Source organism: Glossina fuscipes, unplaced genomic scaffold, assembly GCF_014805625.2.
Source record: "Glossina fuscipes isolate IAEA_lab_2018 unplaced genomic scaffold, Yale_Gfus_2 27, whole genome shotgun sequence".
In the NCBI taxonomy this organism is placed as follows: domain Eukaryota; kingdom Metazoa; phylum Arthropoda; class Insecta; order Diptera; family Glossinidae; genus Glossina; species Glossina fuscipes.
This window is the reverse complement of record NW_023998422.1, coordinates 1,107,257-1,125,717: the sequence shown is the minus strand read 5'-3', so window position 1 is coordinate 1,125,717 and position 18,461 is coordinate 1,107,257. Positions and strand designations below refer to the sequence as shown.

Genomic DNA, 18,461 nt, shown 5'->3' with positions numbered 1-18,461 from the left:
TTTTTTTGCGAAATTAAAAGACTTTTACTAAAACCAAAGAATTCTAGATTTCCTCTAGAGTTATTACGAGGCTACAATTGAAGTCAATCGGTTAAGAATTCAGGTATGTTGATAGATACCTTCAAGCGGCTACCATAAAAACAAGTTTTTTTTTGTTTTCATAAAGTCGCTGCCCTGTCCTTTAATTCGCGGACAGTTTCAAAACATGTATACATGTATATTGATTGGTGGGGAGCGGGAGGATGGGATGCCCAATGGGTGAACATAGATGTGCCGAAACCCTCACCTTTTCGTGGTGCTCCCTGTAAACATTGACTGTTGCTTTTAAGGCTCCCGCTGTTGAGAGCAGCACAGTCAAAGAAGGGCAAAGAAGGATTTAAGGCTTGCTATCTATAATCCGGCGACATGTTTTTCTCATGAAAGCCTAAAAAGTGCATTTCCTTTCTAATGAAAGGGGAATATTTTTCTTCTCCCTTTTGCTTCTCTTATACGGAGGTCATCTAACCGCATGATGGGCAGCGGTATTTAAGAAGGCTGGGGCATTATTTCCGCCATCGTGCACTTTGCATATTTTTTCAGCTGTCAGCTTAGCGCTATTGCCTTGTTTAAATTCCCAAAACATTACATGCGGAATATGCACTTTTTGACTCTCTGTTTCAGAGGTTAAGAACAACAGTTGAAAATAATATGCACCACATAACACAGTTGACAGAAGGCTAACGGAAACCTCAACTATATAGCGCAAATAAAAACTCATTTGTTTCGGTGGATACATACGAAGAATAAATTCTACCTAACTGCATCGGAAGTTACTTATAACTCGGCCTAATATATTCTGCAATAATAATAATAATGTATTCCGCTGTGCTTTCCAAAATTCCAACAAACTTACCCTCCTCCTCCTCATCCTCATCTATATAGTGAGACCAAAAACTCCTTTTTTTCGATGGCTTATATTGGGCAAGTACGAACAATGGATTCTACCTACTTGCATCGGAAGTTACTTATAACTAGACTTAATATATACGAACTCGTTACCTTTACTTTTGCATCTTCTCCAATTCTTGCGAAAGCAAAGACGACATTAATGTAGTGGTTGGTAGGTGGTAATAGACAACAAGCGTTTAATCCCCATTTATACGATTGGCCATTTTTAGTCATTAAAGAATTGCACGAACTTTATGGGAATTTAGAAAAATATGTGAAAATGTGTTTACTTTTTTGCCTTCTTCAAGCGAACCCACGTAAAAGAATCTCAACTACAAATATCAACTAAGGCAAACACAGCAACCGACCTCTCTTTTATTGTCGTTTATTAATTCCTTTTATAAGTGGGTTTATAGGTTATACTTATTTTCAACTGCTAAGCTTTGGAATTTTATATCAATCATTTAAAATCCATTTAATCTCAGAGAGGGAGACTTTAGACGTATTGATGCCAAAGTATATTTGCTATATGGCATCGCTAATATTTATGTGTGCTATGTCTTCTCGGACCAAGTCTAAGCTGAAAAATATTATGCAGCTCATGATAAATGGGAGATTACAACCTTCAAAGAAAGCATTTGGCACAATGCTTTCCAAACAAATTCTGTGCAAAGTGACCGGTTTAAAAGATTACTCCCGCCTCTAGAGCACGACAGAAAGGTAAAATTTCGGTCCGCAGATCCTTGATGTTTTCTTAATTAATTAATTTAATGTTACTTACCGGTTTTGCCGTTCGGACTGAACGGATCATAACTGCCGGCAGACATTGGTGACGAATAACCATTTGACATATTTGCTCCGTACATTTGATTTTGTGATCCCGGCGATGGACTTAAGGGGGGTCCGGTGCAGGGTACACTACCGGGACTAGATGTAGATATCCATTCTTCGTTTCTGCAAAGCAATGTTGAAAAAAAATAAGATAAGCAAGAAAATTTCGTAATTATTTCGATTTACACTACTTACACCTCCAAACGATTACGTTTCGTGGGCACAAATGTCAAGCCTGCTGCATTTCCACCGTTATTACCGACTCCACTATTTACAACAGTTAACTGTGAAGCTGACGAACTTTTACTTAAAGTTCCTATTATGTTAACTGGATTTGTTTGCGATTTTGAATTACTATTCGTGCTGGTTAAAGCCATGGATATTGTATTGGGTGAGTTAGTCTCCGTAATATTAATGCCAACTCCGCCAACGTCCTCTTCGTTATTATTGCTACTGTTTGCAGGGTTATTGATGGCATTCGTGCTCGACATATTGCAAGAAACATTGTTCCGGTTATTAACTACCGATGTCAAGGTTATAACATCACTTGACGGTTCCGATTTGATTGGTGCGGTAGCGATAAACTGCAATTTCTTCGATGCCAATACTGTATCGGTCCGGCAGGTGCTTATCGCTGTTGTCCCGACAACAACATCGGAAGAACTATTATCGATTAGTTGCTGTGCCTGCTGCTGCTGTTGTTGTTGTATATGAATAAGGGTGGATTGACAACGTGTCTGATTGGAGGGCAAATTACCACTGCATTCCGCACTATCGCTTGTGGCCTGTGGACCGACCAAAAATACATTCTCGACTTCGGTATTGCCGGTGTCTGTATTGACGCTGCTGCCATTCAATTGCTGCTGTAAGAATATATGACTGGGTATAACGGTGGAAGTTGTGGTAGGATATTGTTCTGCCAGTAAATGTTGGGATTGTTCCGATTGCTGCGTTTTATGTTGTAAATGACTTTGCTTTGTCTGTTGCACATTTAAGCGGTACATAATCAATTATATATTTTGATAGATAAATGTTGCAACTTCTATTGATATTGACACTGTATGACAACAGTGAAAGACGAGGTTGTCCTCCTCCTCCTACATATTAATACATTTTACGTTCGCATCTTCACTTAATAAATTAATCATCATCGTGGTAGAAGCATCTGAAAAACAAAAAAATTTAAAAAAATTAGAAAATTACCATTACTGGGTATAAAAGAACAAGAATAGAAGTAACTTAGTGGCGAAAGCTTCACATTATACCTTTGATAATTCATTGCCCTATTCGTGATTGAAAATTCTTTTCTTTTTTTTTTTTTGTATTATTTTCTTAAGCGACCTTGGGAGCACATGCGAAAGGTGTTGCTTAAATATCTTAGGTCATAATGGAGCTAACGAGAACATTTGGATAAATGCTTTTTAGCACTAACATAATATTCACGATCTCTTCCAATTAATATTTTGCTGGATTATACCAACTCTTTGCCGAACAAAATGAATAGGCATTAGGAAGATATGATTAATGATTCGATAAGACTATCAAGTCATTTTTATTAACGATCACACTTCTTGCATGTCTTATTCTCGTCATTGCATTTCGTAATATTTTATCGAACGCTTTGAAAATAGGGTTAGTCGTTATCTCTATCAAACTTCTCAAGTTCGAGGATATTAGATGCTTGCAAAAATTTTGATCAGCGACTTCTACAGGTGGAAACAATGAAGAAATGGGAAATACTAGTGTACTTAACGGTTAAATTCGATGGTTTTGGCCTTCATCTACATAAAATAAAAATGCTTTACTTTTATTGTTTATTTGAAGAAATCTGCTGCCGAAGCCCACCAAACCCGCTCCGAGACTTATGGTAATACTGGTCTATCATATCCCAAATGCCAGTTTTGGATTATATAAGTTTAAAAATGGCAACAAGGCCATTTTTTGGCCACTTGTTGCTAGACTTGCCCAGGATACACCGCTGCAGCCCGAATGGGAAGTTCTAGCGTACACCTAGCGTACTCACCAGATATGGTTCCTTCTGACTACCATTTGCTCACATCGGCGCAGCATGGCTTGGCTGGCACGCGGGTCCGCAAAGTTGAAGAAGTGCGGAAATAGGTCGGTGGGTGGAACCAATAGTTCAAAAGTTCTTTCGACATGACAACGCCATGTTGTAAAACGTTGTAAAAAATGATGGAAACCAATTGGACTAATGTTGTATTGCATCAATTTTCCACAAGGAAAAAAATTTTTGAAGTGAAAAAGTGATCGGAATTTTTGCAAACACCTCCATACTAGCAACAATCCAATGTTTACAATCTCTTTCGATTAATATTTCTCTAGGTTAGGAGTCTTTTTACCATGCCAAAATTACTAGATATGCTCGGTCTCTGAATTTCCTAGATATGATAATACGATGAGAATTTATATGATGCCAGTGTTCCCGATTGCTTTTATTTGATTCACATTTTCGCTTTATTTTTGTGCTTTAATGTTACCTACAATAACGCAACAATTCAATAGAACAGTGGCTATAAAACTGTGAACACAATGTCTATGCTTCAAGGAGAGGTAATGATAACACGTCTGTGAAGGCTGTTTAACTAAACTGGCTTTCACAAAATTTTTCTTCGACTTACATTTAATTGTGTTTATTGCAATTCTCAGCAGCAATATTACTTCAGATCATTTTTCATCATTTCATTGCGAGGTGTAGCGTAGTGTCTGTGTATGTCACTGCGATAATATAATTATAGAGCAAGCAAGCAATGACAATATTTTAACAATTGCTTTGTAATTCTGAGACAAACTTAACTACTGAGCGAGCAGTCATTCATTGCATTGCATTTCCAGACGTTAATTCTCCTTGATGCTGCTGCTTCAAGTTATTTTTCGCATATTTCCGCATCATTTTGTGAAGTGCTTGCTGCGGAATAGAAGAAGAAGAAGAAGAAGAAATGAAGATGAAAGAAAATTTGCCGGCTTTCGTGCAGGCAGACAAAAGTTTAGTACACTTGTCACTTTTGGTTTAATTTCTTTTTAGTTGATGCTCGACAAAGGGTCGGTTGGTCCTTAAAGAAATTCTTCTTTCTTTTAATTCAAAATGTCAATGCTTTTCATCAAATTATTTTCAAATACTATCATCACACACTTTGCATTTGTTAAGTAAATATCCGCCAGGCAAGATATGTAATAACAAAGTGCATTCCTCCATTTAATCCTTGAGCTAAGCGATGACCTTTCAAACTTAGCTAGAATTGACCTTTTCCTTAAATAAAGCGCACTTTATGCCCTTATGCATGCACCCAGGTAGACTGGGAGCCGCTAACTTTGATTACGTATTCGAAATACACTGTGTATTTTTGTATTCGTTGTAATTGACAGAAAATATGCAACAAAAAATTATTAAATAATTATTATTGCATTATTCTGTATTTTGCGCAAACATTTATCGCATATCACAGACTTTTACTGAAGCTTATGAAAAAAAAAAAATAAAACAAATAAAAAAAAAGCCCATCATTTATGGGACATGCGCAGTTAAAATGAAGAGGTCATGGTAGATTCTAGTTTCCGTTCTTATGCATAAGTGGCATTCGTTGCCATTTGTACTGAGAGCGAAAGGTTTACTCTCCATTTCACGCAACAAAAATTTGCAAAACTATTTAGACATCTCAACTTTTAATACCTTGAGATTGCTTGGTATTAGTTGGTATTCAGAAAATTCGAAATCAGAAAAGTAATCTTCGCCCTTTAGGAAAATTCCGTTACCCAATCATATAAAACAAATATCTGAAAATTCAAATGTTATTCGCGAATTGATAGCACACGGCCGCGATGAACTTTTTCATAATAAGTTTTCAGATCATCCTTGGGAATACTCTTTCTCCATCCCATTAATAGAAAGAATAGAAAGAAAATATTTTTGTTGACTGTAGTCTTGTGCTGTATAATCATATTTGTATGGATGAGAATGAATTGTAAAAAAAAACCCTGCACTCTAATCAAAAACAGTATTTAAAAGCCATAGTACGAATCGTATCGTGCACCAATTTGTTGTAAATGAGAAAATAACAGGAAAGTCTTGCGAGTGTGTTATTCGCGAACCAGACACGGTATAACCCTATCTCTCAAAGTCAATTCCTTTGCTGAACGTATTAGTAAAAAGTGTTTGAGCTTATTTTTCGACAACAGTCCTGGAAAATATCTCTTAATGGAATGTCATCATTAATGAAGACATTTTTTACTTCTTCTTCTTCTTCTTCTTCTCAACCACTTAAATGTTAACAAGTAAGAAAATCATATTCCGTCTTGACCGAATCTCTTACACGCATCACCGTTTTCCTAAAAAAGGCAAAAAAAAGTGAAAGAACTAAATGTTCATGATTTACAATACGGCTTTGCTTTGAAACCAGAGGTGTTTTCAGTTTCTGTAGTGCTGTGGGCTTGTCTTTCTACCTATATGACCCATTTTCAAGGCCAACCTGCTTGTAAAAACTTTCAATGTTTCTCCCAAGTTTAACTTTCGCGGCCAGGAGGTTGTTTACAACAGACATTACAAAGACGGACAGACGGCCATGGTTAAATCGATTTAGAATTTGATGCTGATCAAGAATGTATATACTTTGTGGGGTCTCTGATGCCTCCTTCTGGGCTTTCAAACGTTTTGAGAAAATGAATATACCCGTACACCGTCTTCCTTCGGTGATGGGTATAAAAACAATGTCATAGATGAAAAACGTCTGGAGTTTTGGTTTTTAAATTTTATTGCCAGCAATTCACAAGCTGTGGAAAGTCTCTTTCCCCATCCGGGTATGTTCTGGCGCTTACTTAAGCGGTCACCAGCCGTGAAAATAAACTTTCCTGTAGAAAGTAAAATTAGTTTTGAACGCCTACGAAACGTTCAAAAAGTTAGCTATGGAAACACGGAGAGCATTACAATATTCGTTAAGCAAGAAATGCTAAAAAGTAGAAAGAAAGATTCCAGCGACAGTTTTAAGCACAGAAAGGGGGCAATACAGCCGACCCTGTATAATTGTTCCAAGTCCGTTAAGCTCTTTGTAAGGAAATCGCAATCGCAAAAGTTGCAAGGACCTAATTAAATGTTATTATGAGTAAAAGCAAGAGAGTTATCTTATTTAACAACATTTCATGAACGGGTGATATGTGTGAGTTTGTCCTTGTAGGGTTGAAGTCAAGAAGGGAAGGTATCTAAACGTATTCCTTTTTAAGATGCATACAGCGACGTGATATTCAGAAGCTTTGAATAAGTCCGAACCTTGTAGGGAAAAGAACCAAACGCGGTTTGTTGCTTAGGAAAGCGAAACTGCTGCTGAATCTTAACCGTTTGATTCCCAGACGGTATTGAAAAAACAGGGTCTGGATTTTCTCGATATAAAATGTGAACAGTGCGGTCGCGCTGCGATACATTCTTGGCAATTCTCTTAGGATATTCGCTACCAATGCATGGAATGAGAATGAAACTGAGTTGATTAAGCGGGAGGCATTACAGCGTGATTTCTCGGCAGGAAATGTTAGTATACCTGAAATAGGTTTTGGACTCAAAGGACCAGCCTGCAATGCGATGTTATCTCATTAGAGGGAATGGTAGAACTAACACTTTGAAGGAAATATTTCACTATCATTCTCTTCTGATGCAAATGCTTCTTTTCCCCATGACTTATTCGCATACCCGAAACCTATTAAATTTTTTTATTATCTAAATTTGTTTTATTTCTTACAAAGAAATGTTGTTTAGAATTTTTTTTAAGCATGATGAGTAAACAAACAAATCGCTCAATCTATTTAAATGCTTCAGATAAAGCAGCAGCAGATACAGCACTAGCATTGCATTCACCCTTTCTGTTTGTCTGCCTATTGCATATATAATACGCTTTTGCCTCTTGCTTTAATTTACTTTTTTGTGTTTGCATTTAGCGTTTGCCTAAACGTTTGCTAAAAGTTCTTTCTAGTCTGATTTCGATTTTTCCCAAATCAAATGTATGTCTTCTATGCAAGTGTGTGCATGCGTGCCAAAGACAGACAACAAGACAGACAGACAGGGAGAGAGAGAAAGAGAGAGAGTTGAAGCTCACAAAATTTCTCTAACAAAGCGAATTTTTACATGCAAAAGTAAACTGTAGAACAAAAGAAGAGAAAATATAAAAAGTTGAATGACATAAAACATTGACTGACCTTCAACTTTTAGAATAAACACACAGCCACATATACACACAAACATGCACATATGAAATGCACGCTTTATTGAATTGATATAAAGATTGCTAACTATTTTCGTTGCAAAGCAAATGAAACATGTGCCCACCGTAAAAACGAGCACACATACGCTGTTTTCTTTTTCGTTTTCTTTTTTTTTATTTTTATTTATTTTTCTACAATAAATGGATTTGTTGCACTCGAGATTTCCTCGAAAGATAGATTCACGTGTTATTCGTATCATGAAGGTTAGAAAAATTTTCATAAGCAAGCACTTCACACTTTATTAATATGAACGAGTAGGCAAACGGAGGAGGAAAGCTCCGGCCAATTTTGTTTGCAGCATGAAAAAAGCGGGGAATAAATCCTGAACACTCTGAAATTAAGTTGTGATGACTATATTAAAAAAACACCTTGAACTTGACGTTTCTCTCTTATCGAGACCGAGCGCATTAACTTTTTAATAATAAAACATAATTTTTCCATTATTTTTCAGAATATTAAAGGTGAGTAAACTATTTTAGTGTGGTCTGGCAAATAAAATTGCATTAATACTACACAAATTTACCGATGTTTTGCCTAAATATATATATATACCTATTTTAACGATAGGCGGTCATTTTGCAAGATGAAGGCAAGTAGCTGAACTTTGATACAATTATTCCTTGATCAATTAAGAATTCGGATCGTTAAAAATTGATTACGCTCTGACTATATGCACGGGCTCAATATTCGAAGAAACTGAAACAACCCTGGAGTCACGCTTATAACCTTCGATACCCTGGCACCGACTAGGCGAATGAAATTTCTACAAACAATATCCAACCGATAGATCTGATATGTCATCAATAGCTGCAAAGCGTTTCTTAAGAATTAAATTCTATTTATTAATTGCTTGCAAAAATTTTGATCACTTTTTCACTTGAAAAAGGCATTTATTGTGGAAAATTGCTGCAACATATATTAATCAAAATAGTTTCCATCATTTTCTTCGTTGGCAACATTCAGATATACTATGGAAAGAACTTATATTGGTTCGACCCACCGACACATTTTGGCACTTTTTCAACTTTGCGAACGCGCGTGCCAACCAAGCCAAGCTGCACCGATCTGAACAAATGGTAGTCAGGAGGAGCCTTGTCTGGTTAGTAGGCTGGGTGTGGCAGAACTTCCCGTTCGAACTGCAGCGGTGTATCCTAGACAACTCTTACAACAAGTGGCCGAAAAATGGCATTTTCATGTCGCCGTTTTTAAACCGTTGAACCCAAAAGCGACAAATAGGATATGATGAAGCTGCATCGCTATAAGCCTCTGAATGTATTTGGCAAGCTTCGGCAGCAGTTTTTTTCAAGTAAACAACAAGAGTAATGAATTTGGAAGTATTTTAAGCGCTCCGTGATTAGCGTCTGTGTACGCTGAATACTTCAATAATATTAAATGAAAAAGTTATTTTATGTAGAGGAATGTCAAAACCATCGAATTCAACCGTTATGTACACTGATGTTCCACATTTTTTTGTCATTTTTACATATAGAAATCGGTGATCAAAACTTTTGCAAACATCTAACTCAAGCCATTTGATGTGTTCATATACTGAGAAGAACGTAACGATCGTAAATTGGTATTGGCTTACGCAAAATGGTTTTAATCAGTCGGGAATTTTGATTATAATTATTTATAATTTGCAAAATATTTTAAATTATTACCTTTTCTATGATTGAAAGATAAGAGGACGTCCGGACTGACAAATGGAAATTTGAGAAATAAATAGAATGTATGTGAGGCATAATCTCAAAGTGACTAAGTAATTCAGCTGTAAATGTTTTTATAGCGTTATTTAAGTTTACTAGCTGCTTCTGTTTTTCCGTCCGGACAACGCAGGTAGACGAAAGAAGAACTTTTTATTCTCCTGGGTTTTTTTCCGAATGTAGAAATGAAGCTTTATTAAATAGATTGCTCAGAAACATTTATATGAGGTCATAAAAAAGGTCTTTACGGGATGGTGTTAACGCTTATATGTCGGGCAAGATTCGCCTGATTGTCTTAAAAGGGGACATATCAGCTTACACTTTTCGTGAAAATAGTTTTCTCATTTTTTGCTGGTGTAAAAATGGGAAATGGATGAAATATCTGAAAAAATACGCTATCTGATGCTTTTTCATTATAAAAAAGGTAAAACATATCGAAAAATTTGTGAGAATGCTGTGAGTAAACGAAGGACTCAGGAGTGGTTTGCTCGATTCCAATCCGGAAATTTCGGAAGGAAAACAGGCGCGAATGTTGTCAGGAATAGGCGAGGCACTAGACATCAACCACATGGCAGTTTGGAATCGTTTGAAAAGAACAGGCTAAAAAAGGCAGCTCGAAACCGCTAAGACTCTCTTTATGTGACCCAATAGATATGCTCTTTTAAGGTATTAAAAAGAATCGACTGTTTTTTTTATTTATCTCGAGAAATTTGTTCCAGTTTTTTAATCTGTCAAACTTTTCTCGTATTTTTCGGACTATAAGACGCAGAAAAATATATTTTAATGTTACTTTGGTAACAAAATTTTTATTTATTGTTAACATAACTCGTACTAGCAATATTCAATTGATTTTCACTCTCGGCATCATCACTCGTCTCGTTAATGTCACCATTCGTATTAGTTTCATATGAACTATTGTTGTCGTACCTCACGTACCTTAAAGTTAGAGACAATTTATTGAAAAAATGTTTTCATGTTACCTTTGGAGCATGAGGCGCACCTAAAATTTGAGTCCATTTTCCTATGTAAATCTATGAGTCCGGTACGGTAAATTTGTAATTAACTTTCCTTTTCGCTTAGTTTCAATAAGCGACTATAAGTTGCTACACTTTGTACCCCCATATGTAAACATTTGCAGCGAAAAGAATATTTGCAATCGTAGACAAGAGATTTCAACGACTACGCATCGTTCTGAGAGACTTATGTGTTTTCTCATCCAGCTTATGGAATGTTTTGAACAATTTAAACAAAGTTTGCAATCTACTCGTCCAAAATCCATCTACTAGTTCAAAGTGCTGCCCGGTGGGAAAGCGGCGCTTTCATGCAAACTTACTTAAACTAGTATTTGATAATCTGCGTAATCGTATAATTTTGGAAATAAAATGAATAAAATGAGAAAAGAGAGTCATAATCGTAGAAATTTCACTCTCACTTCTCTCACTTGATTTGTTATCATTTTACTTTCTTCTTCGTTGTTGTATCCAATGTGTGTGCAAAAGATACCGCGAATGAGATAATAATAAGAGCTTGTGATTGTTCATCATTGTAAAACGTGAACGAGTGAGTGAGTGAGTGATTGATTGAGTTAGTAAGTGAGTGTGTGAGTGAGTGAGTTAGTTTAATTGTCTGCAAACAGATATGATTTACGCTAATTTCATGTGAATTAATTAACATGCTTGGCATTGGATTTGATGCGATATTTAAAAATAGATAAAAGCAATAATTTTCTCATTGCTTCAAGTTAAATTAGATAATTTTTAACTTAATGCCAGACTGGGCTATTAATGAAAATCAAAGAGAGAGAGAGAGAGAGAGAGAGAAATGTAGCGAAAGAGAATAACAGTGTAATAACCACTATTACCAGCCATAAAGAGTACAATAAAAACTACATAAGCAATTTTATTTTTGTATTCAGTCTTTTGTTTAATTTTCATGGAGTCAACATACATATTTATGTATACGACGAGTGAGACTCTTGTATGCATTGTTGATGTTGACTATTTTCAAAGTTTGGAGACGAACGCACATACAATGCACATACAAATACATATGCACATACAAATGGATAGATAAAAGTACACAAGCAATACGATATGATAATAAGAAAAAAAAAAAAAAACAAAAAAAAAACAAAACACTCCGACCCGAACCTAACCCAATATACTCTTGTAATATAATGCATACATCTACACAAAATTATTGCATATGTATTTAAGTGTGTGTAAAAGACAAAATAAACATAAGTAAATGTGTCTGTAAAGATGTCTGCGCACATTTTATTCTCTTAGTGTTTTTGATTTTACATATTCTTATTTTTTATTTTTACTTTTTTTTTTTAAGTGGGAAGAATTTCGCATATCTCGAATAAATGTCCATCGGAATGGCGAATAGAGCTTATAATTTATTACCTCATATTTGAATTGATTGAAATGCCGGGGATAAGAACAGAAACGATTTAATGCAAGTGTATGTCTAGTCCACATAGATTCATGCTTTTGGGCGAGAGTTGTTTTTTGCTTTTTCTTTTATTTTTCTTTTTTCTTGTTCTAAGATTTATGAAGATGTGATAAGGTGACTTTGAATTTCGCTTCGACTCTGTTTGGGAAAACACTCTCACTTGTTTTCCTTTTTCATAAGCGTATAAGAATAAGCAACAATAATAAAAACATACGCGAATAATACATAAAAGCGAATACAAAAAAAAAAAAAAAAAAAAAAAAAAAAAAACAGTAGAATGCAATGATATAAAGAAAGAAAAGATACATTATTATAAATTATTGTGCATTGTTCTTGTTCGTCTGCAGTGTGTATCGTAGATAGACAGAAAGACAGCAAGAATAGAACGTAATGCAAGCAAAAAAGCAAAAGCAAAATTTCAAGTCGTTACTTTGCATTGTTGTTTGCATGTAATTGCATTTACAATTTTATGCGGATAACCACGGACTCTCTCTGCTGACGATAGTAGTGCGTCTTTATATAAACGCTTGGGTGAAAAAAGGAGTAGTAGAAAAGTAACAAACATGCATATATGCTACGCATGCTTCAAAATGACGCAAATCTGGTAAATGCATTCGGTTTGAAGGTGATGTCAAGAGCACAGAAGACCGAATGCATTTTTGACCGTCAGAGGTCAGATTCTCGAAATTTTCGCGTTCAGTAAATGTTACGCAATTACATTTGCTGAAAAATAACCCACGACCATGAAAAAATAAAACCACAATCTGGAAAGAACCAGATTACATTCTCAGAAATGTCAGTCAGTTTGATGAATATAAGCATTTCGCAGAAAAAAAGGAAAGGATTCTTGCAAACGTCCATTCTATGAGAAATTCTCAGAATCAAATTTGACATCAATTTTCTCTACTTAATTTGATATCTTCTTCTAAGAAGAAGAAGATTCCTAAAAGAGATAAATGGAAGACAAATTTTTCTGTGATCTTCTATCAAAAAGACTTCCGAAGAATCCCAATGGTCAGTTGCTTTTTTTGGGTAACAAAGCAGACGCTCTGAAAACCGACACAACATGCAGCAAGGACGCACGGATTTATTTGGTAGCTTTTACCGCTTTATAACGCAGAAGACCTGAACAACAAAACAAAGCCGCAGTGATTTATTTGGTTACCTTTTCTGGATAGTAAGAAGGCGTTCCGAAAACCGTATAACATGAAACAAAGTCGCAGGGATTTATTTGGTTGCTTTCTGCAGGATAATAAAAAGAAGAAGTTTTGCACACCAATACAAAGCGAAGCAAAGTCACATGGATCTATATTTCGTCTTTTTGCAAATTGACTCGAATTTTATCTGAACGAAATTAACTAAATAAAGAGAATTTTGTCTTAGGAAATCCATATCGAACAAAATTACCGCGAGTATCTATTATCAAAGTAATGTGACTCTTATCCTTAACCGAGGATCGTTTTATGTACTTCTACTAGTCTTCGTCCCGCTATTATGTGTGTGTAAGTGTGTGTAACAATATATGTATGTTATATTTACCACTTTTACGAATGCTAAGCATAAGAAAAAGGTCGACTTAAACTACCGCAAATCTTTATACCGCAAAACTGTCTATTGCAAGAAATACAACGAGAAAACAAAATATGCAATACAAATGGATATAATTTTTTGTCTGTATATGTTGAAGCTAAAAAAAAAATGTATATAAAAGGGAAGACAATAGAAATTAAGAATAGCCGCAAAATGAAGTGGAGAACAGAACAACTCACTCACTTGCAGCTTAGAACAATATTCATGCGTACATGTGTGTGTTAGCTTAAGACAGGGAAAGCCTCTTATTGGCACCCATTTTCTTTTAGGGAATTTTGTGAAAAACAATTAAAAAAAAAAAAAAGTGGCGACTGAAGGGACTCGTCTTATAACGGAAAAAATGTGGTTGGCATTAGAAAGTTCTCGGAATTGAAACTGATAATGTATATGAAAAAAAAACTCCTTTATTTTGTAAATCGTGAGAATAGCTTAATCAGTTTCTTAACCCTAAAGTGTTCTGAACGAAAGCTAACCTTAACCGTTTTGAGTTCCTTTAATCTGTAAGTAAATCAAGTCTTTTTTCTATGCTTCGAATCCAAAGTTAGTGAAAATGCTTTATAAATCAAACAAGGGATCTTTTCTTATATATATATATATATGAAAAACCTAGGCATGGATAATTAATGGCACGCTGACGTGCCTTGATACCTTATACAGAGAACTCTTAGAAACTCTCAAGGCCACGTTTTCTAAGACTTATCTATATACCAGATAACTGACTTTGGGGGGTTTTTGCTATGTGCCTTTATTTTTGCAATTATTGAAAAATTGCAAAAATTTTAATGCACCTTCCAAACTTATATTTTGGAGAAAGTAGGAAACTTTGATTTTAAATTCCATCCGGATTCTACCTGCATCCATTGCATAGTATGCGAAAATAAAGGAAGTAGGAAGAATAAATTGACTTTTCATTTGTATTTCAGTGACCTGGGCTCTTGTGTCAAAGCGAGGTTTGAAATCTCTGCTTAACGATTGTAAGTATGGTTAAGCGTGTGTTTCATTTTCTCAAATATGAAAAGACAAGCGTTGACACATAAAAACCTTACGCGTATATGAAAATGTTTTAAATAAAATGCTCAAATTCTCTAGCTTTCCATTATTTGTCGCCCATCCATTTTGCCTTGCACAATATATATATATATATATATATATATATGAAAGAAAGATGGATAGCTTACTTACCTATTTCTTGACCAGCTTCGTCAAAAATTTCTTTCTTGGCAAGATTGAGAGCTGGTTTTTCGCACAATACACTTTATTGTTGCAAAATTACGTATTTTGTAGTTCATATACTCTGCATAATGGTATGTATCTCAAATGCGTGTATACGTCTCTCTGTCGGTACATTACTAATTACTATGGAAATAGGGAATATTTGCTTCGATACTCTCGTATAAAAAAAAAACAAAAAAAAAAAAAAACTTTTTATTTTTTATTCTTTAATTAAAAATAATTTTTATTTAATTTTATTTTTATATTTATATGTACTGCACATTTCTTGTATTTCTTCACCAATTCTGTTCACAATTTTTGCTCATTTCACTTCATTCACACATTTAAAACCGTTTTGTATGTGTCCGTACGTGTGTGTAGACAAATGCATACATATAGAATCTTTTTCTATATATTTCTTTTTGCAGTCAACTTTGTATGCACATCCACGTTCGCGACTTTGCCATTATTATTATTATTATTGTTGTTGTTGTTGCTGCTGTTGTTGTTATTATTATTGCTGTAAATAGCTGCTATTTTTATGTTACATTAGCGAGGGCTAAACATGGACTTGACTTAATCTGCACACAATGCACCGTATATGTCAGAAGAAATACACTCGCTCCCAGCCCCACTAAAAAAAAAGTTCTGGACTATTCAAATTAAGTTTTGCATGCCGTATATAATATATTTTCCTTTACATTACAAGAAGATATTTTCACTTTTCTTGTTGTTATTGTTGCCGTTTTTCATTTTCACACTTCTTTAATTGCACGCATCGCTGGAATTGCTTTATTCTTACGCTTATGTCCCTCTCGTATAACTTCAATACCTTTGCAATGAAGAACTGTTTTTTTTTTCCTTTTTTTTCTTTTATATAGATAGAAAATATTTGAAAATTAAAAAAGAGAGAGAAAAAAGACAACCCACACGAACGCACAAAAATCTCAAACTAAATTCTAAGAGTTTAGCGGTGCAGTGTTGCCAAATTTATATATTTTCAATTTAAAAAATCCCTTGGATGAGCAAAGGAACATATCGATTTCGATAGATAGTTAGATGTGCTTGCGTTGCCACAGGTCCACGATAATATCAATTTAAGTTAAATATCCGTTACGATCCTTATTATTTGAAGGTTTTGAAGAAATTATAATATGATATGTATTTTAATTTTGGCTGCTTGCTAAAATATGCCCACTAAAATATGCATCAAATACAATTTGCTTCTGCAATCTGTCTAATTTGTATCTTAATGATATTATTCTCTGTATAATTGGAGAATTTATTAATTATTCTTTCTCTTATTAGTTTCGATTTTTTATAATATCTCTTCACAAACCTTCTTGTGCACTTTATCTGATGTACGGTGAGTACTAGCACTAGTTGATGCGACCACGGAGTCGTGTGATATCATTAAAAAATGCTTATTGCGCAATTGGCTTTGACATGTTCCGCCTCTAGTATGAGCGAGTGAATAAATACGTGCTTCTACGTCTACGTCTAGTCCCTTCTGACTAGAGAAACTTAAGGTTACCACTATGACGTGTTGTTAGGTCAAGTCATAAGCAATTTCCGATGCAGCTAGGCAGAATCTATATCCACTATAAGTTACCGAGGCAAACGTGCTACATGATAGATGAGGATTGAGTTACTCTTCTTTCATCTGTATTATATATTGCATGTTACCTTCAACTGTTTTTCTTCATCTCTGAATGGAGGCTCAAGAAGGGCATATTCCGCATGTAACGCTTTAGGAATTTAATTATGGCAATAGCGCTAAGGCGACAGTTGAAAAAATATGCGCCGTATACCGTGAAAGATTGATAACTCAGGCGGGCAGTTAGAAATTGGTTCGTTAAATTCCGTGCTGGAGCTAAGACCTTAAAAGATGGGACGTCTGTCTTTGACGACAACCTTTTAAAGGCAATGCTGACGTAAAATCCACGCCAATCAACAAGAGGTATAGCAAAAAAGTTGCATGCCTCACAATCTCAACTGTTAAATTAATATAGTTTTGCTATTCAATGAAAACAAAATAAATGTTTGATAAGAAAACGGAAGTTGCTTATGAGTCGACCTAATATATTGTAATAATTGCCTTTATGACTACCATTATAATAGGTTGATCTAGGTAGGTTGCTTTTATCTCATTTGTGGTTTTGGGAAGAGGTTTTCTAAGTACACGCCTAAATCAAATCCATAAAATTTATTAGAAATTTTGATTTTGAACGCCTATGAAGTTAAATGGAATGATTTATAACAATCCGATAGTTGCTGATTAAAACCTATGGCTGCTCCCAAGTAACACAGATCCGAAATTCATTTTCCAAATGTCGGTTTCCCTGTCAGCCACTGCCCGAAGTAGTTCTCTGTATTATGTAAAAAAGATTCCCCGTGAGAAACAACCAAAAACATTATAATCGGATGACGTCGACTATTGCATATCCTATACCACTTCGCCGAGTGCAGTTAATCGCTCGTTTTGATAATAATACATCCAAAATTACACATTATTTTCATGAAAGCTTAGATTTTCTCTCCATATAAGAGTTTGTGTTGCGTGATAGCGCTTATGTATGTTGTGGTCCAAGAAGTAGACCTATGTAATCCGAATTCGGTATCATTAATTTTTCGCTGAAACGCTACTATGAATTAATTTGCATCATAAAATATTAAAAATTTAAAAAAAAGCTTTTTTCGAAGAGCTTGCAACTCCTGCGGCATCTTATATGGAGTGGAGCCAAGAAATAGATGTGGTTCATCCAAATTTTTGTCACAAAACAATTAACAATTAGAGTTTTTTGGCATATAACGGTTTACATTTCATGAGTGTGCTTACATGTGATGGCATCTAAAACATGGATTTCTTTGTCGATTTTCTATTATGAGCCAATTTTCATCGTGAAGTAATGGAAAATCGAGTTTTTTACCATATAAAGCTTTAGTTTCCGCCGGTTCAAAATTTTCACTTCAATTTAGAATGCCGGAAAATTTTGAAAATTGAAATTTTTCCCCACATAAAGACTTTTCAGTATAGGCCGTTATGCGGGGAGTGGTCGAAAAAGTGGACCGATCCGAAACATTTTAATAGCGTTCGTCCTTGAGCTAACGTACGTCAAAATATCTCACAAATTGCGGCCATCAGCTTGAACACAAATTTACGTGGACCGCCACCGGACGAATAAACGAAAGGACAGACTTAAATCAGTTTAGTTTGTGATTCCGAATCGATCGGTATAATAAAAGGTGGGCCTAGAAGTGGATCTATCCGAACCATTTCCAATAGCGTTCGTCCCAAAATATCTCAAAATTTGCGGCCATCAGCTTGAACACAAATTTACATGGACCGAGATCAGGCGGACAAAGGGACGGACGGGCTTAAATCAGTTTAGTTTATGATTCTGAATCGATCGGTACAATAAAAGGTGTACGTATCTTAAGCTGTACTGAGCGTTACATGCGTCCGCAATAACTTAATAT

General features: G+C 35.2%; 1 protein-coding gene across 2 annotated transcripts in view; it reads right to left on the bottom strand.

Moving 5' to 3' along the window:
* The window catches only part of LOC119635993 (ecdysone receptor), a 62,183-nt gene extending 46,990 nt beyond the window's left edge, over positions 1-15,193 (bottom strand). The window contains exons 1-4 of one of the 2 annotated variants that reach the window (XM_038031058.1): positions 14,952-15,193; positions 4,398-4,684; positions 1,954-2,923; positions 1,709-1,881 (exon numbers count right to left, since the gene is read on the bottom strand). In XM_038031058.1, coding sequence (XP_037886986.1) covers positions 1,709-1,881; positions 1,954-2,762 — 982 coding nt within the window. In that variant the 5' untranslated portion in view covers positions 2,763-2,923; positions 4,398-4,684; positions 14,952-15,193. The remainder of the gene's footprint in view (positions 1-1,708; positions 1,882-1,953; positions 2,924-4,397; positions 4,685-14,951) is intronic. The other variant, XM_038031059.1, reaches the window with a different exon arrangement.
* Between the last annotated feature and the right edge of the window lie 3,268 nt (positions 15,194-18,461).